Source organism: Neoarius graeffei, chromosome 12, assembly GCF_027579695.1.
Source record: "Neoarius graeffei isolate fNeoGra1 chromosome 12, fNeoGra1.pri, whole genome shotgun sequence".
Classification (NCBI taxonomy): Eukaryota; Metazoa; Chordata; class Actinopteri; order Siluriformes; family Ariidae; genus Neoarius; species Neoarius graeffei.
The window spans coordinates 11771416-11797128 of NC_083580.1; the positions used below are offsets into that span (position 1 = coordinate 11771416).

General features: G+C 43.7%; 1 protein-coding gene across 2 annotated transcripts in view; it reads left to right on the forward strand.

The window, feature by feature from the left end:
* Positions 1–25713, forward strand: part of sfswap (splicing factor SWAP) — a 401543-nt gene that overhangs the window by 368045 nt on the left and 7785 nt on the right. For both annotated transcript variants that reach the window (XM_060935514.1, XM_060935515.1), the window contains exons 16-17: positions 5078–5251; positions 5964–6036. In XM_060935514.1, coding sequence (XP_060791497.1) covers positions 5078–5251; positions 5964–6036 — 247 coding nt within the window. The remainder of the gene's footprint in view (positions 1–5077; positions 5252–5963; positions 6037–25713) is intronic.

Consider the following 25713-nt stretch of genomic DNA (forward strand, 5'->3'; position numbering starts at 1 on the left):
GGGACAGCCAGGAGTTCTCGTCTTTGAAAAGTGCCATCTTGTGTCATTTAAAACCCTCTGTTTCCTCTGCACCAGAGTATCCGTTTCTCAGCGTGTGTGATGAGAGAGGAAGCAAGGCCAGGAATAGAAGTGGCTGTCAGCAAAGAGCTTGGCTCCCATGGTGTTTTCCAGTACCCTGCACACAGTACTCCAGCTTTAAAGCATTTGATATAACATCCATATCCCTAGATTGCATCACTCGTATGTCATTTTGGAGAAAATCGCCTGCCACATGAAAGTGATGTGGTATGCTGGAGCTGAGAGGCATTTTCAGAATGAGAAACGAGCGCATCCAACACACATTCTCACAATCCGCAGGGCTGCCAACATAGGGGTGGTCCGTCAGACACTTCGGCTTTTAGAACCCAGCGTAACCATGGAGGAAAGATTTGACCCACATCCTGGACGTTACGGCTTGGGAAGCTTTCGAAGCAGTGAAGAGTTCTGAAATGGTCCAAAGTGAGCATTTCACTTTGTCACTGCGTTGCAAAGAAACTGACGTTCGTTGTTTTAGGGGTGATATGAGCTTGCATTATTGTACGTTTCAGACTAGCTGCATGCACATAAAGTGCAATGGCATGTTTTGAGGTTCTTTGCAGCTGTCCATGAGGAGCATCTAGAGAAGCATCCAACGAACCTCTTTCTAGAGGACTGATGTTTGCGATTGTATTCCCACCAGCTCCGGAAGGAATTGTGACCGTTTCTGCCCACAGAGAAAAGGGACTGCAGATTTTCTTTGTCTTGCGAGCTTCATTTAGTCATCTGACCACCCACTCCTGTCCATATGAAAAGTAAGAACTGCTCACTCCAGTTTTTTTGTTGAGCAGCACAAAGTCCTCGTCCTGACGCACACCCAACTTTGAACATGAACTATGGTGACCTTTCCGTCTTGCTGTATGAAGGCCGCACTTTCTTTGACACTGAGCGTATTCAAAGCTCAGATCAAAGTTTGTGGATCGTCTTCCATCTCCATGCTTGAAGTGTATGATATATGAAGGCACAATCGCAGAGCGTTTCTTTCCAGAATGAACATGTGGAGGGTTGACTAAACCACCACCAACAAAGTCAAAGTCCCTCTCGCACCAGAATCTGGTCTTCCCAGAGAGTCTCGTGTCCCAGGACGAACCATCTCTTTATGGCATATGGGTGCAGCGCCGATCTCTGTTTCGATAGCCCTCGGCTTCTCACCTAGGCTAGTCCTCTGGTAACCACCAGAGTTTTGACTTCCCCACTCGCATCTCTATGGTAGTAGGTACCATTTTTATGATGGTCTTTGGTATGACCGGACCACGAGTAGAACTCGTGATCTCCCAGTTGAGAGGCAGACACGCTAACCACTAGGCCGACTTGCAGTCACCACCACCACCCCAGAAAAAAAAAAAATCCCAAGCAACACGACAACCTTATGACAATGGCTTGGCTCATAGCCCTCCATTCTTCGCCTCCTTGTAGTACAGAGTGCTCTAGAACTACGTGTGACAGGTTTTCCTTGAGTACGCTAGCAACTACTTGAATAAAGTTTCTAAGTTCTTACCAAGTTGTATGTGATAGAAACCCACTTATGGACCGCCTCAACTCTTACCGCTTGCCAAATGACTTCTCGCCTTTCAGCAATTCCGAAGCACAATTCCATTCAGTTGTTAAGTCCTTCACGCATCATGTCCGCTTGCATCAAACGCGGAAATTAGTTACTTGACCACCCAGCACTCCTGTAACTGAAGCCCAGCTTGACTTCATTGCCCCAGAGCTTTTGCAGCAGTTGCACCATAGCAGTGTGTGCGCGCCTTCACATCGATTATGCTGCCATGTAGTGTGCATTACACACTGCTCCTGCGAACTCTTCACTCTGCCTGAGCCACATATTCTCTGGAGAAATAAAGAAGCAGGGAAATGCTTTTCGTAGCTGCATGCCTTTTTGCCTTTGCTGTTGGTAATATTATTCAAATGGATGCAAATACTACTTTTTTCCACCTGCTGGATGGCTAATGATGGCCATCGAGTCTCGGAGTTGGACATTTGGAGAAAACAAAATAGTGCCATGCAAATTTGGTCCTGCTATTAAGCATATTAATAAAAGCCGTTGTTCAAGCTTCGTATTCGATATGACTGACTGACTGTATTTCAGGGAAAAATGTGTGTGTATATATGAGAGAGAGAGAGAGAGAGGGAGGATATTACATGGTTGCATGAAGATATGAAGTTTATCTTCCAATGGTCACTGTATACATCGAGTGAGCGAACGAGTGATGTATTTTTCAACACAAGAAGATAAACTTCATATCTTCGCACCAGTGCGTTTTATATTATATAGACACGTCCACAATAAAGTACGCAAGTTAATCAAAAGAATTTTAATTTTGAACCGGTTCGCCATTTTGACAGTTAGCGGTAAAATAATAGGACTGACCTCATCGGAGTGAAATATCGGGAATTATTAGACGTCCAGGACACTTTTTCGATGGATTAAAAACACGTATTCTATTCCGTTCTAGCGGGTTTCATTTATTTGGTTTGATAGTAGGGCTGGGTATCACCAGATACCTCACGATACGATACTATGGCGATATTTTGCCCACGATAACGATAATATCACGGTACAGCGATTCTGCGATAATCGATATATTGCAAGAAATTTCAACCACATCACAATATCTGTGTCACTGAAGAAAATCAGAATTTATTGACCACTGTAAAATTACATTTCACATACATAACTACACACTCTTGCCAGACATGTATTTGTCTCTATTCTACTGCTGGCAAAACCAAGAGTTGCTTCACTACAACATACAGAAAATTCCCATTTCTGTGCTAGTATTCTCAACTTTTCTGTAAGCATGGACACATCAGTGCTGCTTAACAAGCAGAATCAAGTTGTTTTATGAAAACTTAAAACTTGCACTGCAGACTGCACATACATTTCAGTGCTAACACTAATATCAATTTGTTCTTTGTAAACTTGAGAACATATACCTGAGAACATTTAACTTGTGCTTAACACTGTCTGAAACACATTGAAAAGTGTAGTAGGCATCTTAATTGGAGCATCGTAATTTAATTGGAGCGAAACAGGTTTTGCAAAGTGCGTACTCTTTGTCCGGCTCACTGTTTTTTTTCTCCTTTCCTTTGGAATCCAAAGTGCCTCCAAACATCTGCCTTAAAGTTCGGCGGCGTCTCTAGGTTTATGTTAACAGCCATGCTTGCCTGTTTTTTTTCCCTCACTGCAACCGCCGGGGAAAAAAGAGAAGACGAAGAGTGCCTTGCAGTGAGGTAGCAGCACAGCAACACCTCGCGGAGCGGAGGTGCGGAAGTCGTACTGGATTTACAACCCGTCTGAAACATGATTTTATTATTTGAAAAAATATCGATATTCAAATTTTGAGTATCGATATTGAATCGGAAGACAAAGTATCGCGATATATCGCCGTATCGATATTTTTGCACACCCCTATTTGATAGCATGCAATATTGTTAGCATATCGCTTATCCGACGTGTATTCCATGACTCTACCCAATGGAGAATGAGCATTGAATATGGTTTACGATATTGCATGGTTGTCAAGACAACATGACGTCACACATCGGAGACATAAAACTTCCGCGCTCACGAGCGACTGGGAAGATTTTGAGAGAATTTTGAAAGAGAAAGACGCGTTGAACACCCAAAAGGAATCTGTATATACAGTATCGTCTCATCTCATTATCTCTAGCTGCTTTATCCTTCTACAGGGTCGCAGGCAAGCTGGAGCCTATCCCAGCTGACTACGGGCGAAAGGCGGGGTACACCCTGGACAAGTCGCCAGGTCATCACAGGGCTGACACATAGACACAGACAACCATTCACACTCACATTCACACCTACGGTCAATTTAGAGTCGCCAGTTAACCTAACCTGCATGTCTTTGGACTGTGGGGGAAACCGGAGCACCCGGAGGAAACCCACGCGGACACGGGGAGAACATGCAAACTCCGCACAGAAAGGCCCTCGCCGGCCACGGGGCTCGAACCCAGGACCTTCTTGCTGTGAGGCGACAGCGCTAACCACTACACCACCGTGCCGCCATACAGTATAGTAGTAGTAATAATATTGGCTGTTTTTTTTTTCGTGGTATATCAGATGTATTCCATTCAGCTACTCATCTTCGACTCACTGAATATCATGCTAGCTGAATGGAATAGAGCTGATATACCTCGGGGGGGAAAGCCAGCCAATATTATTTAAATCTGTCACTCAGATCCGCGATGTATTTCGTATGAAAAATGCGAGTTTTTCAACACAAGGAGATAAACTTCACATCTTCAAGCCAACGTGTGATTTTCGTTTTATTATATAGGCACATTTGCAAACAAAAAGTACTGAAATTTGTCAAAACAATTCATCGATTTCCTCACGCGTGAGACAGAGATTTGTGTCACGGTTTTGGTTCTCCGTGTCCTGAATGTAGCTCGTATGAAAAGTATGAGTGGCGCATTTCCCAGTAAAACACGTGTGTGTGTGTGTACTGTATATGTAATATGACATGGTCTTTGGTTCTTTGGAGAAATTCCTGACTTCTGTTCATGGAAATTGGCGGTATTCACTGGCAGCCAGTCATCATTCATTTATCTTCCGTCAGATCTTTTTCCTGGTCAGGGTCACACTGGATTTGGAGCCGATATCAGGAACAGTCGGAGCGAGATAGGAGTACGTATTGAATTGAATTTGAATGCCAACCCATCGTAGGTCACCATGCGCACACTTTTACACCTAGGGACGATTTTTTCCACAATCAGTCCAATTTTTTTTTTCCCCAATCTAATGTTTTTGCCCATGTCTCTGTGGATTTCTTTGATATGCTGAATTGTCCCTCGGTACGAATGAACGTTTGTGTCCTGCGGTGGACTGGCATCCCATCCAGGAGATACAGTATTCCTGCTTCACGCAGAAGCCTTCCCAGGATAAGCTCCCCATCAACTGACCAGGAGTTTTTGCATCTACTTGAGCAGTTTTAATATAAAGCCGTGTGTGTGTGTGTGTGTGTGTGTGTGTGTGTGTCAGATCGCCCCGTGAAAGGAGGAAGAAATCGTCATCAAAATCGGTGCATCGCTCAAAGGCTTCCTCCAATTCACCCCCAGCCTCATCAGACAGGGGTAGAGCAAGCAGGAAAGTCTCCACCCACACTGCTAGCTCCTCCCCTACATCCAGCCCTACATCAAGCTTAAGGAGCTCCAGGTAAAGTAATCTCGTGTTATTCTGTTTGCTAGAGAGTACTCATGAGTATGCTGGGAGTGTACGAGGTGTAGGTTTTGAATTATATATAGCTGTGCTTCTAGAAATTTCTTTTATATTCCCTCCACCCTCCCCAAGACTCACAGCAGTGTCCCACAGTGTTCTTAGTGAGTCTCACATTATCATCACAACAAAAGTCGTCGCTTTCGTTTGAAAGTTTCCTGCAGTTTTGGCATGATTTGACATCTCGACTAATGGCCTGTTGAATGAAACATGAAAGTGCTGAATCACAGAGCGCTTTCCAATTCCGAATATGTTTTTGACACATGCAAGGAAAAAGGAATGAAGTGAACACACTGCGTTTGTTATTGTGGTTCCTTCCCTATTATTGATTGTTTTATTCAAATCACCACGGGGGACATCTGGGTATAAATGTAGTCTGTCAGAATTTCTCAGGTTTCATCCAAAAAAAAAACAAAAAACCAGTTAAATCCGTCGAGTTATTTGTGCCTTTCTTGTCTTAGTTCTTCTGGGTGGATGAATATTTCATAGAATTTCGTGAATACTCTGTTTTCTCATCAACAGTATGAACTTTCTGCTTTCACAGGTCTGTCCTTGCAACAAGCCTGCTTCGACAATTACCAGATTAGTCCCATCTGATTGCTGACGCATATCTTTTCTTTTCTCTCTCTCTGTTTGCCGTTTGCTTTTACAGGGACGCATCACAGGAAAAAGACAAGCAGGTCTCGTCGACGATTATTTCTTCAGTTCAAACCAAAATCACTCAGGTATGTAGGCGAAGTATGATGATTATAAAGGCCCGGTCCCACAATACCGATAACTATAAAGGCCCTGATCTGATAAAACACCTGACCAATCAGGTAACTGTTTGAGGACGCGCTAATTTTCCCCAGGCAACTTTGTACATCCTTATTGCATCATGAAGTCACGGAATACGGATTCACAGGAAATTTTATATATATATAAAGTCAACTTTATTGTCAAATTGCTTGACATACAGCACAGATGAAATTACAGTCCTCTCTGACCCACGGTGCAAACAGGCAATGCAATAAATAAAAATAGAATAATTGAAATAAACAAAACAAACAGTATAAACACTCTAGATAAGAACTGGACATAGACTAAACACTAATATATATTTACACACATACATACATATTGAAGCAAATAAACATTCAAGGGCACTTGAGGTATAGCAGGTAAACATGAGATAAGCAGAATGAGTGGGGCTGTTGGAGTTGCATTTCGACTACAACCGCGCTGAACCGTGCTGGCTGGAAGTGGGTGGACACATTGGGTGGAGTTAGCGAAAGTGGGTGGACATCACATGATGTCGTTAGGCGGCGCAAACAGTGACATCAGTGACCTTTTAAGCGGTAGTCTCACGACCCGGATAGTAAACAGTAAACATGGAGGACATGGAGTCGTTAGTGTTGCTGGTCTTGGTGCTGTGGCTTGTTGTCACCGACAACGCCAACAGATACTGGCAAGAGCGTATAGATGAGGCGAGGCGCATAAGGCTTCAGAAATTCTCGTAATTCGTAATTATTCTTCTTCCGGGTTTACGGTGTTTACAGATCCCAGCGTGCTCGCGGGGCGTGTGTGGGCATGTGAGGACACTCCTCCTCACCAATCAGTGCACAGGGGAGTGTCTGCTCACACCCCTAGCCCCACTCGGCTCGGTTTGGCTTGCTTCAGCCCCACTCCAAAACCGTGCGAGTTTTGGGTGCTGAGTAGGGCTGAAGCGAGCTGAGTCGTGCTGCTCTGAGGTAGTCGAAACGCGAGCCGTGTCGGGCTGAAGTGAGCTGAAAAAGGGTAGTGGAAAAGGGCCATAATAGCTATTAAGGTGAGGTAGTGCGGAATAGTGCGAATGAGCAAGGTAAAGTGAAATGTGCAGTCCCTGAGTTCAGTGTGTTAATGAACGTTGAGTGTGTGTGTGTGTTGGGGGGGAACTGTGAGGGTGACATGTCAGATGCTGAAGGGGGGGCAGGGGGGTGTGCGAGCAGAATCTGTGGCAGAGGGGGGAGGAGGGGCAGAACAGGGAGGGCGTTGAGCCTCCTGACCGCCTGGTGAAAGAAACTGTTCTTGAGCCTGCTGGTGTTAGCCCGGAGACTCCGCAGTCTCCTCCCCGATGGCAGCAGGCTGAAGAGGCTGTGAGATGGGTGGGTGGGGTCACCTGCAATCCTGATGGCTTTGCGGGTGAGGCGGGAGTTATAAATATCCATTAGAGAAGGGAGAGAGACACCAGTGATCCTCTCAGCTGCTCTCATGATGCGCTGCAGAGTCTTGCAACAGGACACAGTGCAGGCGCCGTACCACACGGTGATGCAGCTGGTCAGAATGTTCTCGATGGTGCCTCTGTAGAAAGTGTGCATGATGGGGGCCAGGACTCTTGCTCTCCTCAGTTTGCGGAGGAAGTACAGACTCTGTTGGGCTTTTTTGGCCAGTGATGCGTTGTTGTTGTTCCAGGACAGGTCTTCAGAGATGTGCACACCCAGAAACTTGGTGCTGCTCACCTTCTCCACTGCAGCACCGTTGATAGATAGTGGAGCATGCTGGGTGTGCGCTCTCCTGAAGTCCACAACAATCTCCTTTGTCTTCTCCACGTTCAGGCGGAGATTGTTGTCCTTGCACCACATGGCCAAGTGGCTCACCTCACTCCTGTAGATTGTCTCATCATCATTGTTGATGAGACCCACTACAGTCGTGTCATCCGCAAACTTAATGAAGATATTTGAGCTGGATGTTGGTGTGCAGTCGTGGGTCAGCAGAGTGAAGAGGAGGGGGCTCAGCACACATCCTTGGGGGGCCCCCGTGTTCAACGTGATGATGCTGGAGGAGTTGCTGCTGACCCGTACAGCCTGTGGTCTCCCCGTCAGGAAGTCCAGCAGCCAGTTGCACAGGGAGGTGTTGAGTCCCAGCTGGTCCAGTTTATGAATGAGCTGCTGTGGAATGATTGTGTTGAATGCTGAGCTGAAGTCTATGAACAGCATTCTGACATACGAGTCTTTTGTCTCCAGGTGGGTGAGGGCTGAGTGGAGGGCAGTGGAGATGGAGTCATCGGTCAAACGGTTGGACTGATATGCAAACTGGAAAGGGTCCAGGGCGGGGGGAGGGGCAGACTTGATATGCCTCATGACTAGCCGCTCGAAGCACTTCATGAGGATGGGAGTGAGTGCGACAGGGCGGTAGTCATTGAAGCAGGAGGGAGACGGCTTCTTCGGGACCGGCATGATGGTGGTGGCTTTGAGGCACGTGGGGACAACAGCCTGGCTCAACGAGATGTTGAAGATGTCTGTAAAGACATCTGTGAGCTCCTCGGCACAGTCTCTCAGGACACGACCAGGAATGTTATCAGGACCCGGGGCTTTCCATACATTTGTCGTCCTGAGAGCTCTCCTCACACTGTCTGGGGACAGCGTCAACACCTGGTCGCCAGGAGGTGGTGGGGTCTGTGCTGAGGTGCTATTGTCTGCCTCAAAGCGAGCGAAGAAGTCATTCAACTGATTCAGCAGAGACATGGAGTAGTCACAGGTCAGCGACAAGGGCTTGTAATCTGTGATGGTCTGAATCCCCTGCCACAGGTTCCTGGTGTCTCTGCTGTCATTGAAATAGTCAGCAATGTACTTTGAATACTGTCTCTTGGCCACCCTGATGCCTCAAGACAGGTTGGCTCTAGCTGTCCTCAGGCCCAGCTCTGAAGGCGGTGTTCCGAGCCCTCAGGAGCCTGTGGACTTCCCCTGTCAGCCACGGTTTCTGATTGGCCCGAATGGAGATGGTTCTGGTGACCGTAACGTCATCCATGCACTTCCATATGTAGGCAGTGACGATCTCCATGTACTCTTGTAGATCTGTGGAGTTGTTGTAGGTGGCCGCCTGTCTGAACATGCTCCAGTCAGTGGTCGAAAAACAGTCCTGGAGTGCCTCTGATGACCCCTCTGGCCACACACGTATCTGCTTTTTAGCTGGTTTGGTGACTTTAACCAGCGGCCTGTATGCTGGCATTAGCATAACAGTGGAGTGATCTGAGGCCCCAAGGTGGGGGAGGGGGAGGGCTTTGTAGGCGTCTTTGTGCATGGTGTAAACATTGTCCAGAGTATTGTTTCCATGTGTGGGAAAGTTGATATGTCCATAGAGTTTTGGAAACACGCTCTTGGGGTTTGCATGATTGAATATATATATATATATATATATATATATATATATATATATATATATGTGTTATTTACCAGCTGGGAGGTCCATTTCATGAAATACCGCGAACAAGGTCTGAGGTCACGGTATTTCACGATACGGACCGACCTTAAGCTTGTAAATAATATATTTATTTTTTTCTTTACCAAATTCTAACAGAAAACGAGAGCGCCCGAAAGGGAAACCTGAGCCGAGCCGCCATTTTGAATCCTCATTCACGGCTGTAATGCAAATGGCTTCCTCCTCGGTATACAAGTGCACTTCCATGGCAGGAAAAAAAACTACATTTTGCCGCCTATGTAGTCCCCTATTTATACAAATAGGAGTCATTGAGGATTCAGCCATGTTTTTGCTCGGCGTTAGCAAGTTACAGGTTTTTAGCTTTCCCCTGAAATGTTTTCTTTTATTTCTTCTTCCTCAGGGCAGTAAAACTCGCTTTCGCTGTGAAGACTGTCGTTATCGCTATCCATGATGTAAAATTAATGCTATTTTCCTGAGAAATGCTGGCAAAAATTTATAAGATTTTTGATAATCTTATAAATAAATCTTATATAAAAAAGATAAATGTTGACAAAAAAAAAAGCTACTATGTTTGTTGTTGTTGTGAACGAGCGAGTCGCCAGAAGTCTGTAACTGGGGTCCGTACCGTAGGATACGGACCCGCTCGCCAGCCAGTCAGAACGCAGGATTTGATGGAAACCGCACCGTGAAAAAAATTAATATATTTAATACAAAGCACGGATCTTTTTTTCACGGATATGTGATTTTTCTGTGAAATATCAATAGTGAATTGATAAACATATAAAAGCAGGCAAGATATTTTAATGATGAACTTCGGCAGTCCAAACATTTGTTTTAGACTTGTTAATTTTTTTTTTTCCGTGACGCATCATCCGTATGAAATCGGGACCCAATCTGTAATATACTGAAACGTCCGTGATAACGAGCCGTGATGCTTCCGTATTAAAATCCATAATCACTCCCCTGTATTTTGTATTCTTTTTATTATATTTCCGTAATCCGTGACGTATCCGTATTATATCAACCACCGATGTGCGCGCATGGGTTGTTTTGAAGTCCAAGCTGTACAATATGACCCGGAATAATGTGCTACTACCTGGAAAAAAAACTTCCAGAAGTTGCAAGCGTTTATGTACCCGAGTGGCAGGACCAGTCGGGATTATAGCTGTGGTGTGACTGCTCCAGACTCCAGAGGGATAATGAGAGATATAGTTATTGGTGTTGTGGGACCGGGGCCTTGGTTTCTGTTCATGAAAAGCCTGTAAGGCTACTTGTGGCTCAAAAACATACAATGAAAATAAAACACTGCAGGATGTGCCATTATTGGAAAAGAATCAACTCGAGGGTGGTAACAGCATATCCGGATCACACCACGTCACTCTGTCATTATTTGCCTGTAACGGCAACACCCCTTGTGTTTTAATTTTTTCATACCGCTGCGATTTCCTCTTGATCCCATCATGTTTGTGTGTGTGTAAGCAAGAAGAAAACGTGTCATTCCAGCAGGCTGATTCAGTGCACCCGTCACCCTCAACAGCTTTCGGCTGATCTCTGGCCTTGTCTGTTGCAAACAAAATACCGTAAGCATATTCGGCTCTGCGTTTGTCTTCCACTGGGCCTGTGTTCATAAATGTGAGGAAAACTCGAGGATGAAAACACTCCCCAAACCCATGTTACGATGTGGTGCTTGTTGCTTAGCTGCCAGTTCTTGTGCTCGCGTCTGTCTGATCGTATACAGAAGGCAAATTCACTCTGCTAAGCACTCCTTTTTTATTCTGGCTGAAGCAATATCCTGTTGTTGACAGAGTTGCAGAGCCTTGGAGCTCTTTGTGCTTTCTGTTGGATGCATTTCGGAGAGATGCTGACACCACTGAACCCGCGCTGCACCTACCAGTCAAGAGATGCTTCCTATTAAAACTAACAGACGCTGACGGAATGTAGAGCCTCCTATTGATACACGCACAAAATGGTCCAGGCAGGAAGCTTGGATTAGGCAGACTGGTGGGATGTATGTGTGTGTGTGCGCACACACACGTGTGTAGGAGTTACTATATGAATTTCCTTCTGCCTGCCTCACTATTACTTGGACTGCAACACAAAAAATATATATATTTTTTTAATTTCCCCCCACACTCCTTGGTTTGATGAAATTGATTTAAAAACGCCATTTTGACTTTGAGTTTATTCAGGCTAATTTCAGATGGATGGAGATTGGGGCACAGCAGGTGACTGACTGTTTGATTGATTAGAAGGAGATAATTATCAAGTGTCCAGGATGACCCAGCATGTTATGAATTTGTCATTAGCGCGAAGGAATGAAGGATGGATCGCGTGAAAACTAGTGGATTAATGGTGTATGGGGTAGAGATAGGAAGTGAGTGGAAGAGGTTTTTATTCTCTCCACGTTGACTGGATATATAAGCAATTGCATGCTCTGATTGGCTACTCTACTACTAGGATATCTGCTCATATACCGTGAGTAGAGAAAAACAAAATGGTGGCACGCATCAAGTCAGATATGTTATTTACCAGCTGGGAGGTCCGTATCGCGAAATACCATGACTGAGGTCTTGAAAGTACTGACTGTGGCCCTCTGGGCCGAGATCAGTATTTAAGGCCGAGGTCACGGAATTTCACCATACGGACCGACCTTAAGCTGGTAAATAATATATTTATTTTTTTCTTGACCAAATTCTGACAGAAAACGAGAGCGCCCGAAAGGGAAAACCGAGCTGAGCCGCCATTTTGAATCCTCATTCACGGCTGTAATGCAAATGGCTTCCTCCTCGGTATACAAGTGCACTTCCATGGCAGGAAAAAAACTACATTTTGCCGCCTATGTAGTCCCCTATTTATACAAATAGGAGTCATTCAGGATTCAGCCATGTTTTTGTTCGACGTTAGCAGCAGTTAGAGGTTTTTAGCTTCCTCCTGAAATGTTTTATTTCTTCTTCCTCAGTGTAGTAAAACTCGTTTTCGCCGTGAACACTGTCGTTATCGCTATCCATGCTGTAAAATTAATGCTATTCTCCTGAGAAATGCTGGAAAAAATTTAGAAGATTTTTGATAATCTTATAAATAAATCTTATAAAAAAAGATAAATGTTGACAAAAATTCTACTGTTGTTGTTGTGAACGAGCGAGTCGCCAGAGGTCCGTAACCGGGGTCCGTGTCGCAAGACGTTTATCATAAAGAGACTATGCAGGACGTTTTATCGTAAGAATGTTCGAAATCTAAACTCAGTTCCAGATAATGACAGGGTTGTAAATATGTATGCTTTTGTATGAAAAAAAAAAAATCACAAATCACCGACTATGCAGTTATCATTCAATCCGAAAATCAACTTAACAGATGTACTAGGAGTATTGAATTAGAAGATTACACCTACCTGATATGAAGTGTTCACTACAAATTCGGCTGGTAGAACTGGGGTACCAGTTTTCTCTTCGCACAGCGGACACCCATTTTGCGCGTCTCTCCTCATCTGCGGGTAATCTATAAAATGACAGGCCCTCCTTTTGGCCCTGTCTATTGGTACAACCAAATGCTGAACAAGATATAACCATTCTCAAAAGATCTACTCCCACACACTTGATAATTAGAACGGGTTCGTCTAAGGCTACATCCACACGACAACGGCAACGAGATTTAAAAAAAAAAAATATCGCGTCCACATGGGCAACGGATCAGTAAAATATCAGGTCCATATGGCAACGCAACGCTTGCTGAAAACGATGCAATACACATGCCACACCTCTAGGTGCGCTGTAAGACGGTCCCATCGGAGACACCACAACAATAGAAGAAGTAAGGACGCATGCGCATAAACTATTATGCGCGAGACTTCATATTAGCCACAAAGTCAGGAAAATCTGTTCGTAAAATTACGTTATAATGACCAAATACAATGAAAAGTATTTTTCCAGTCTCACCTGTGAAAGGTAATCCCATGTGATCTCGTTTGGACGGCAAACCTGTTGGTACAGTTAAACGCAGCTAATCTTTATTCTCCGCTTTGACCCATCCAATATGGCGGCGAGGATGACGCATGATTCTACGCGGAAGGCGGCGTCTTTAATGGTCCGGAATAAATTGAATGCTACACGTTGATGGATTAATTTGCTCTTCTACGCCCTTTTTGAGGAATGTATTGTAGGACTTAAACCAACATCTGAAGAGGTGAGATCGCTCCTTTTTTTCCCTATTTTTGCTGGCGGGATTGACTCTCTCTCTCTCTCTCTCTCTCACTCACTTTGCACCATTACACAATAAATATTCACAGTGAAAATATTTTGTAAGCGCATTTCATGAACCAAGTTATAGGATTTGTTGACAACTCGCATCGAGTTCGTTACACTTCTACCCGCCGTGAAGCACTCACAGTCATGTGGTTGTGACGTCATCATAAACAAATCCGTTCTACTCATCCAGACGACTTCGCAACGGCGCCATTGCCAGATCTTTCCAGTCTGGAACCCGTTCTCAAAAGAACTCGTTTTGGGGCACCCAAAACGCCGGTGCCGTGTGGACGCCAGGCCGAAACGATAAACAATTTTATCAGATTCACCTGAATCCGTTGCCGTGTGGACAGGGCCTAAGTTCTATGCGCGGCCATGCCATCCAAGATGGCAGATAAACAAATATCACGTGACCTCGTGACGTCACGTGCACGCTCTTTATACATGCATCGGTCAAGAGGAGACAGTCTTGGCAAGGCTTCAGTCATGCATTGTGCCTTTAAAGATGATGTCAGCCCACTTTCAAGCTATACAGTACAAGCCAGCGCTAAAACTATAGAAGTGCTGTGAGCCGTGCCTCTCTGTACAGCCAGTGTGGCTGCATATCTGTTGGATCACGGCACCAAATAAATTTCACCGATACGGATCTCCGTCTGCAGACAAACCTGCAGCAACGCACAAGGACGCCAAAAATGCGCGGAGTCAAAGATGCGCTGTTTAAAAGTCGCAAGATGAGAGAGACGTGGGAGAACGTTTTGTCATTTTATCCAGCTTTCCAACATGTTTGCAAGGGTTTTTTTTATTGTATGCTTTTTGTGATTGTGTTACTGACAGACGTGTAAACACTGGAAAACTCTTGAGTGGTTGAGAAAATGCACGTTTCACAAAAATGTCATGGCATTGATTCGAGAGCTCATTTGTCTCCAGAGCATTTACATGGACAAATTGACTTACTCCTTCTCTGCTTTTTTTTTTTTTTCCTCCTGACACACACACACACACCATGCAATTTTAAGAAGTAATTAGAAAGGGGTTGCGTGCTGTGAACACAAGCCACGGTCTCGGTTCCTCAAGGATCGACGCTCTTTTGGGAAGTGGGTTAATATAATGGCTTCAAAAACACGATCGGGGGACTCGTGCGAATTGACGCTGTTAGCAGGAAAGTGGGCGATGTTTCGATGACTGCATATCCTAACACCATTCGTGTCTGTGATTTAAACTAACGAGAACATAATGCGATACGGGAAATGTGCTTGGTGGAAAGAGACTAAAATCCCACCCCTGTAGAAGAGTTGAGGCTCTGGTAAACAGCAGCACAAATGAATTTCCTTTAATACAGTAAATATAATAGATGGGAACCATGATCATTCACGCTTGAGGACGTGAAATGAACTGTGCGTGAGAACTCTTTCTTTCAGACAGCTGCAGCATCCGTGTGCGAAGCAGATTTTTTTTTCCTCTGACCATTTTTGAGTTGTGCGAGCCACACAGCTGTGTTTATTTGACGCAGTGTAACAATGGTGAAGATATTACCGCAATCTGGTTAGTTTTCATGACTCACTGTATCATGGGAAGGACTTTATCTCAGGTCAGCCAGGAATCTAGGTGCATGGGCTTCAAGCTGGCTGATGGATTGCAGGTTTGTTTTTTCACACCACATCTCACCACTCGTGATGCATGATGTGATGATATTCAATAATATTGGCTGGCTTTTTTTTCATGGTATATCAGATATATTTCATTCAGCTAGCATGATCAAAGATGAGTTCAAAATTATGCGAGCTGAATGGAATACATCTCATAGACCATGGGGGAAAAAAGTCAGCCAATATTATGGTGCGTGAAAGTTTGTGAACCCTTTAGAATTTTCTATATTTCTGCATAAATATGACCTAAAACAAGATCAGATTTTCACAAAAGTCCTAAAAGTAGATCAAGAGAACTTGGTCATTTATTTATTTATTGAGAGAAATGATCCACTATTACATATCTGTGAGTGGCAAAAGTATGTGAACCTTTGCTTTCAGTATCTGGTGTGACCCCCTTGTGCAGCAATAACTGCAACTAAACGTTTCCGGTAACTGTTGATCAGTCCTGCACACCGGCTTGGAGGAATTTTAGCCCGTTCCTCCGTACAGAACAGCTTCAACTCTGGGATGTTGGTGGGTTTCCTCACATGAACTGCTCGCTTCAGGTCCTTCCACAACATTTCGATTGGATTAAGGTCAGGACTTTGACTTGGCCATTCCAAAACATTAACTTTATTCTTCTTTAACCATTCTTTGGTAGAATGACTTGTGTGCTTAGGGTCTTTGTCTTGCTGCATGACCCACCTTCTCTTGAGATTCAGTTCATGGACAGATGTCCTGACATTTTCCTTTAGAATTCGCTGGTATAATTCAGAATTCATTGTTCCATCAATGATGGCAAGCCATCCTGGCCCAGATGCAGCAAAACAGGCCCAAACCATGATACTCCCACCACCATGTTTCACAGATGGGATAAAGTTCTTATGCTGGAATGCAGTGTTTTCCTTTTTCCAAACATAATGCTTCTCATTTAAACCAAAAAGTTCTATGTTGGTCTCATCCGTCCACAAAACATTTTTCCAATAGCCTTCTGGCTTGTCCACGTGATCTTTAGCAAACTGCAGACGAGTAGCAATGTTCTTTTTGGAGAGCGGTGGCTTTCTCCTTGCAACCCTGACATGCACACCATTTGTTGTTCAGTGTTCTCCTGATGGTGGAATCATGAACATTTAACATTAGCCAATGTGAGAGAGGCCTTCAGTTGCTTAGAAGTTACCCTGGGGTCCTTTGTGACCTCACTGACTATTACACGCCTTGCTCTTGGAGTGATCTTTGTTGGTCGACCACTCCTGGGGAGGGTAACAATGGTCTTGAATGTCCTCCATTTGTACACAATCTGTCTGACTGTGGATTGGTGGAGTCCAAACTCTTTAGAGATGGTTTTGTAACCTTTTCCAGCCTGACGAGCATCAACAACACTTTATCTGAGGTCCTCAGAAATCTCCTTTGTTCGTGCCATGATACACTTCCACAAACGTGTTGTGAAGGTCAGACTTTAATATATCCCTGTTCTTTAAATAAAACAGAGTGCCCACTCACACGTGATTGTCATCCCATTGATTGAAAACACCTGATTCGAATTTCACCTTCAAATTAACTGCTAATCCTAGAGGTTCACATACTTTTGCCACTCACAGATATGTAATATTGGATCATTTTCCTCAATAAATAAATGACCAAGTATAATATTTTTGTTCTCTTTATCTACTTTTAGGACTTGTGTGAAAATCTGATGTTTTAGGTCATATTTATGCAGAAATATAGAAAATTCTAAAGGGTTCACAAACTTTCAAGCACCATTGTAAGTATTAATTTCCCTGTGTAATTTACTTTTAAAATTAACATCAACGACTCCACACAACGGGGCGACCTGGCAGCTTGCCGTGAGTGAAACACGCAAGAAGGGAATAGAATACATAATGTTATTTACCAGCTGGGAGGTCCGTATGGTGAAATACCGTGACCGAGGTCTTGAAAGTACTGAGCGAGGCCCTCTGGGCCGAGGTCAGTATTCAAGGCCGAGGTCACGGTATTTCACCATACGGACCGACCTTCAGCTGGTAAATAATATATTTATTTTTTTCTTTACCAAATTCTAACAGAAAACGAGAGCGCCCGAAAGGGAAAACCGAGCCGAGCCGCCATTTTGAATCCTCATTCACGGCTGTAATGCAAATTGCTTCCTCCTCGGTATACAAGTGCACTTCCATGGCAGGAAAAAAAAACTACATTTTGCCGCCTATGTAGTCCCCTATTTATACAAAATTGAGTCATTCAGGATTCAGCCATGTTTTTGCTCGGCGTTAGCAAGTTACAGGTTTTTAGCTTTCTCCTGAAATGTTTTCTTTTATTTCTTCTTCCTCAGGGTAGTAAAACTCGCTTTCGCTGTGAACACTGTCGTTATCGCTATCCATGCTGTAAAATTAATGCTATTCTCCTGAGAAATGCTGGAAAAAATGTATAAGATTTTTGATACTCTTATAAATAAATCTTATTAAAAAAAAAAAAGATAAATGTTGACAAAAAATTCTACTATGTTTGTTGTTGTTGTGAACGAGCGAGTCGCCAGAGGTCCGTAACTGGGGTCCGTATCCTATAGGATACGGACCCGCTCGCTAGCCAATCAGAGCGCAGGATTTGATGGAAACCGGACCAGGAAAAAAATAAATGTTTTTTATTCCTTAGGAAAAGTGTCCTGTCTATGTAATAATACATCATATCATGACCTTTTATAATTGTTTGCCAATTAAATAAGCAGAATAAGCAGTGGCCAGCATACACCTGTTCTCTTAAAGTGCATGTGTAACAGATCGGATTAGCTCTTGGATGGAGGTTCGATAATTATCATGCCACCTGACAATCCTCAGGAGTAACAGGATGTAATTAAAGTTTGTCGGAAAACCAAATAGACATGAAAGTGCCAGTAAATTTGCTCTTATGATAATCCAGGAGAGTTTATCTAAATGTTTGGTGGTCAGGGAAAACCCTTTATATGTCGCTGTGGCTGAATTGTGGAACCAACTGAAAAAATATTTTGGTTTTTTTCACCCACCTTGCTTTGGCTTTCTGTCTGTAAATATCATGTTAACACATACAGCGGTCAGTGGATCAGTCTCCTGAAAGATCTCTATAAACTTGTGGTTTTGATTAAATTTTGGGGGTTTTTTGGGGGTTTTTTCCTCCATAGCTACATACCTGAGCTAAATAAACCGAATCAGTTCAGCCTGTAATCGGATAATAGCTGTCAAAATGTCTGCAGCAACACAAAGAAGAGCACGTCTAATCTCTGGATAGATGATAAAGTCTCTGGACTGAGGATAAAGTTCTGTACTGAGGTAATTAAATGACTGAATAAAGAGATAGTCATAAAAATTTTAACTCACAAAACAGAAGTGGCTGAAGTAATCAATGATGATTTCACCAGAAGAGTCAAGTGAAGAGATCATCACGAGGCTCATGTTTAAATGCCCCGAGTGGTTTTTACCTCAGGTGATGAGACCGTGATAGTGTCAAGGCCTCTGCATGCTCTTGCGACAAGGCTTTCGCAGACAGTATTCTTTAAATTCGTTTCTTAAAACAAGGATTTTTTAAGATGTTACCTTGACAGTTTCGGCGATAAACTTCCGCCTTCTTCAAAACAGTCACCAGATGTCGAGTGGTGACGTGCCTTATCAGCTGATGTTACTCTAAGGAGGCGTGAACGTCCCGCCCAATTTGACAGGTAGTTCACGCCTCCTGTTGTCAGGTCGCTCCTCCAGGACGGCGCTCCAGGTGTGTGACAGCACTGTCACACACCTGGAGCGCCGTCCTGGAGGAGCGACCTGATCGAAGGTAACATCTTAAAAAATCCTTGTCTTAAGAAACGAATTTAAAGAATAGTTTCAATAGGTAGACATAATGAACTTTCACTACATACACTTTCGCAGACAGCTTTTCGCAGACAGTTGTAATTTATCGTTGAGCGGGGAGTAATAGGCGTGCGCGATGTTATTCACCGCTACAACACAAGGGGGCGCGAAATCGCTAGGAGTAGTTGGTGGGTGTGGTTAGTGGAGTGTTTATCCTCCGGTTACTTATAATGACTAGAACTGGAGTCGTATAGATGTACGTACTTCCTCACTTCCTCGATCAACCGCTCTTCGTGCTGCTCCATCTTCGCTCGTGTTTTTAAAAATGGCAGTAGTGAAAACAAAACAAACCGGGAAAGTAGGGAAGCGGAAGTGCGTGTACAGCGGATGTAGAGTGGACCAATCAGAGCCCTCTTGTCTGCGATGCTTCTGCGGTGGTCACAATTTTTGGGAGGTGCGCGCAGAGCGTCTGCGAAGGTGGGGGGGCTACATAGATGCTATCTGCGACACCGTCTGCGAGGACTGCGTTATCAGCATAAATTGGCCTTGAGGAGAAGAAAATACATGCAGAGCTGAAGGAGGTGGTAATTTTCTGAGAAAAAACTGAACGTCTGAGATGAAAGTCGTAACTGTATTGGGGGGGCACTTGGAAATTCTTATTAAGTCAAAAATTTTCAAGAAAAAAAAATCTCAGATTCCGAGATTCTACGGTTAAGCCTAGGTCACAACCGGACGTACGATTTTTTTGGCCGTGCGATTTTTGGCGTTTCCCAAATCGCTGCGTTTTTTTTGTTCGTGGAGAAAGACGCACATTGGCCATAAGTTTGTCTTGCAACCTGAAAAAAACGTAAGCGCCCGTAGCATGACAACATGACAAAAAACGTCTGCGGCCGGTCTACGGCTCAAAAATCAGCACGTCACATGCGCGCCCTCCGTGCGTTTCTTGCGTTTTTTGCACGTAGACCGGCCGTAGGAGCACGTACGGCCGGTTGTGACCTAGGCTTTACAAATTTATGAGGAAAAAAAAATCAGCAATCACATGCTTCCTGGCTGCAGTGCATTCAGGGAAATGTCGTTGAAAATCTCTGAGCACCTCTTTTATTTTGCGTGATCGAGGAGGAAAGACTCTCAGCTCTTTCCTGTAACTCTTGGTTCATCCGTTTCAGAGTAACGGAGATTTGGGCAAACGTCGTGGCGTCTGTTGTGTGATGACCCAATCTTTGCAAAGTCAAGTGATCTGGTTCTTTGGCGCACCCAAAAAAAAAAATTTTTTTCTGAGTTTATTCTCGGAAATTTGTCACTTTTTAATCTTGAAGAATATCTGCATTTTTTTAATCATAAATTTACGATTTTAATCTTTGAAGCTACAATATCAGCCAAAAGTTTGTACACCCCTACTCTACTCATTCATAGGGTTTTCTGTACTTTGACTATTTTCTACATTGTAGAACAACACTGAAGACATCAAAACTACAAAATCACTTATGGAACATATACGGATTTATGTGGTAAACAAAATGTTTCACATTTTAGATTCTTCAAAGTAGCCAGCGTTAACCTTGATGACTCTTTCCACACTATTGGCATTATCTTAACCAGCTTCATGAGGGAGTCACCTGGAATGCCTTTCAATTAACAGTTGTGCCTGGTCAAAAGATAATTAGTGGATTCATTTCTTGCCTTCTTAATGCCTTTGAGATCAAATAGTTAATAATAAAAATACAATAAATAGCCCTATTCCACACCACAATTGTAGTAATCCATATTATGTCAAGAACCGCTCAGCTAAGTAAAGAGAAACGACATCTATCATTACTTTAAGACATGAAGTTGAAGACTTTTAATTCATAAAAATAAAGAAAAAACACTGAATTAGAATTAGAGTCCAAACTTTTGACTGGTACTGGGTGACCAGATTTTAAAATCCATCCAAGATACATGCAAAAGAGAAACCGTGTAGGAAAAGCTTGTAGTTTTCAAAACTATATGGAGTAGAAATTCCCATTTGACCATGTGAAGGGTTTCCCAGGCAGCCACCAAACTGAAACTATTTTTTTCTTGGCATACGAGTCGTTTTAACATCGGTAGTATGGGGTTATGGGTTTTTTGGTCTGGCCTTTTCATCGGTTATGTCTTTTTAATGCTAGTGTTTAAGTCTTTTATTTCATTTTATTGCCGTTTGGATTTAAAAACCGTTACTGTACAGCACTCTGGCTGACACGGGCTGTCTTTTAAATGCGCTGTATAAATGAAGCTGATTTGACTTGAGACAAATAAGAGAGAAGGTCCGAAGAGCTCTTACAACCTGCTGTGTGCATGGTGTTTTTATCCATCCATCCATCCATCCATCCATCCATTATCTGTAGCCGCTTATCCTGTCCTTCAGGGTCGCAGGCAAGCTGGAGCCTATCCCAGCTGACTACGGGCGAAAGGCGGGGTACACCCTGGACAAGTCGCCAGGTCATCACAGGGCTGACACATAGACACAGACAACCATTCACACTCACATTCACACCTACGGTCAATTTAGAGTCACCAGTTAACCTAACCTGCATGTGGGGGAAACCGGAGCACCCGGAGGAAACCCACGCGGACACGTGGAGAACATGCAAACTCCACACAGAAGGACTCTCGTCGTCTGCTGGGCTCGAACCCGGACCTTCTTGCTGTGAGGCGACAGCGCTAACCACTACACCACCGTGCCGCCCAATGGTGTTTTGAATTTTATTAAATTCTTTTCCTTTGCTTGCGAGCCGGTATTTTATGCTGTACTGCTTGGGTTGAGTTTTATTCAGTACTTGGACTGCCATCCCCCACAGCGCTCTGTTCATCCGCCTCCTCACCGGCGCTCAGTGAGCATACTGACGAGCATATTTGCGTTCAGTCACTGGTTGGTTTGTTTTATGATCATTTCTGGTGGGGTTTCGTTGGGGTTTCTGGATCGATATCTCAGCCAGGCCAGATGAGGCGAGGCGAGGCGAGGTGAAGCGAAGCTTGGGCCGGGGCGATAGCTCGTCTTGGCTCGCCTCCTACGAAAATGCCTCCTGCTCCGAGAGATTGAATATCTCCATGATGCGATGTGTACTCTCCAGGTTGGATTGCTTTCAAACTGGAACAGCACGACTGTGCGGTTCAATGAAAAGGTGCTGAAGGAGGATCGCTCATAAATAGGCAAAGCGCATTAAGCTGTCACTGGTGAAACATTAGCTTTATCAGATTGCAAGTGGAAGGAGTTTGTGCATCTCTCCAATCATTGCGTATCAGCACTGAAGCGGCAGCCGACATCCGAGTACGATGCGTCTCCCAGTACCGTATCATGTAAGGATGCTATGCTGATGTGCCGATGTGTGATCTCCGGAGATGAAATGCTTCTCTGCATAAATGAATGTAATACATAAATGAATAGGGAAACGGTGAAAGAAGCAGAAGTGTGTCGTACGCTGGATTTAAACTGCACGAGTGACAGGCAGGCTTTGATATTCTGAAAGAAACTCACTGACCCTGTCGATTATACAGGCATGTCCTGGGGCGCATATAAAGACAGGGATTACCGTGTACGTACACACGCACACACACCATACACACTCCTGGCTGGCAGATTCCTAGTTCGAAAATTTCTCTTTTCTGCACATCTTTTTTGAAAAAAGCTCGTATCCATATCCACCTTCTGTCTGTGGCCTAGGGGCCGAAATACTTTTTGTTATAAGAATGCCATATAATTTGTTTTGCGATTACGTGAAATTACGTCACACTGCGGTTTCTCAGATGTTACGGAGATCATCAGTACATTTCTCACAAAACGTTCTCATTTACTGTAATGGAAAGCAAAATCTAGAAAACGAGTGTAGACGAGAGCACAGGAAAATGATTCCTGAAGGGAGCTGGGAGAAGGGAGCGAGACTCAGTCATTGCAGAGTCCTACACTGCTGTCATTTTTACAACCCCGATTCCAAAAAAGTTGGGGCAAAGTACAAATTGGAAATAAAAACGGAATGCAATGATGTGGAAGTTTCAAAATTCCATATTTTATTCAGAATAGAACATAGATGACATATCAAATGTTTAAACTGAGAAAATGTATCATTTAAAGAGAAAAATTAGGGGATTTTAAATTTCATGACAACAACACATCTCAAAAAAGTTGGGACAAGGCCATGTTTACCACTGTGAGACATCCCCTTTTCTCTTTACAACAGTCTGTAAACGTCTGGGGACTGAGGAGACAAGTTGCTCAGGTTTAGGGATAGGAATGTTAACCCATTCTTGTATAATGTAGGATTCTAGTTGCTCAACTGTCTTAGGTCTTTTTTGTCGTATCTTCCGTTTTATGATGCGCCAAATGTTTTCTATGGGTGAAAGACCTGGACTGCAGGCTGGCCAGTTCAGTACCCGGACCCTTCTTCTGCGCAGCCATGATGCTGTAATTGATGCAGTATGTGGTTTGGCATTGTAATGTTGGAAAATGCAAGGTCTTCCCTGAAAGAGACGTCATCTGGATGGGAGCATATGTTGCTCTAGAACCTGGATATACCTTTCAGCATTGATGGTGTCTTTCCAGATGTGTAAGCTGCCCATGCCACACGCAGTAATGCAACCCCATACCATCAGAGATGCAGGCTTCTGAACTGAGCGCTGATAACAACTTGGGTCGTCCTTCTCCTCTTTAGTCCGAATGACACGGCGTCCCTGATTTCCATAAAGAACTTCAAATTTTGATTCGTCTGACCACAGAACAGTTTTCCACTTTGCCACAGTCCATTTTAAATGAGCCTTGGCCCAGAGAAGACGTCTGCGCTTCTGGATCATGTTTAGATACGGCTTCTTCTTTGAACTATAGAGTTTTAGCTGGCAACGGCGGATGGCACGGTGAATTGTGTTCACAGATAATGTTCTCTGGAAATATTCCTGAGCCCATTTTGTGATTTCCAATACAGAAGCATGCCTGTATGTGATGCAGTGCCGTCTAAGGGCCCGAAGATCACGGGCACCCAGTATGGTTTTCCGGCCTTGACCCTTACGCACAGAGATTCTTCCAGATTCTCTGAATCTTTTGATGATATTATGCACTGTAGATGATGATATGTTCAAACTCTTTGCAATTTTACACTGTCGAACTCCTTTCTGATATTGCTCCACTATTTGTCGGCGCAGAATTAGGGGGATTGGTGATCCGCTTCCCATCTTTACTTCTGAGAGCCGCTGCCACTCCAAGATGCTCTTTTTATACCCAGTCATGTTAATGACCTATTGCCAATTAACCTAATGAGTTGCAATTTGGTCCTCCAGCTGTTCCTTTTTTGTACCTTGAACTCTTCCAGCCTCTTATTGCCCCTGTCCCAACTTTTTTGAGATGTGTTGCGGTCATGAAATTTCAGATGAGCCAATATTTGGCATGAAATTTCAAAATGTCTCGCTTTCGACATTTGATATGTTGTCTATGTTCTACTGTGAATACAATATCAGTTTTTGAGATTTGTAAATTATTGCATTTCGTTTTTATTTTCACTTTGTACTTTGTCCCAACTTTTTTGGAATCGGGGTTGTATTATGGAAAAAAAGATGAGTGCTCATATGCTTTTGGCATATTATTGCGTGACAATTAATTGTAGAATATTCCACTTCACTTTGACACAAAAATATGGTCCCATTACAGCTCGTGATGGGTTTGGGAACACTTGGCAACGCATGGCGAATGTTCTCCAAGCTTTAAGAGTTTTTTTTTTTTTTTTTTGGTGCACCTCTGCCTCGGGAGTAGTCAGAAGGTCACGGAAAATTTCAGTGCATGCATTGAAATTTGGTGGCGAATACTCATAGATGGGTTTGGGAATACTTCGCGAAGCTCAGGGAACCTTTGCCAAGCCTCTTGAGATATATTTGTCTCAAATCCATATCCCCGATGCTCACAAAGACTTCAGAGATCCAGCGGCGAGGCATAACCTAACCTTCGCCGAGACTTTAAAAGGGCATTTACATTTGGGGATCCTTTGCCGAGGTTCGTAATATTCGTCAAATGTTTAGCGACGGTTAGACGACGGATTTGTGATCATCGCTGATTGATTGGCGCTGATGTCACTCATTGTAGAAATCTATTGAGCAAGACATCGGCGATCATTCTCCTGCCAGATGCCGATACGTACAAAGCCCTCAAGCAAGCATCTTAGGAAAAACGCCAGGTTTTCTCAAAAGAAAAGGGCCAAGTGTTCACCTGCTGTGTGACCACAACTTTTGGCACGCCTGTACGAAGTACACGTCACCATGTATCGCCACAGAAATACCTCATTTTCATCGATAACCCATTGCAAAGCTGTCGTGTGACCGTAGCCTAAAAGGTTCACAGGACTGATGCAGACAATGTGTGTGTGTATATACGTATACAAGGGTAAGTCAAAAAGTTCTAAGACAGATGTTATAATTTCAAAAGGAATACAAAGAAGGAATTCTCCAATGGAAACATCGCTTGGAGAAGTGTTTAGACTTAAATTGAGGATATGTAGAGAACTAGCTTTGTTATTTTCATAAATAAAGATTTTTTTTTTCATTTGTCTTTGAAC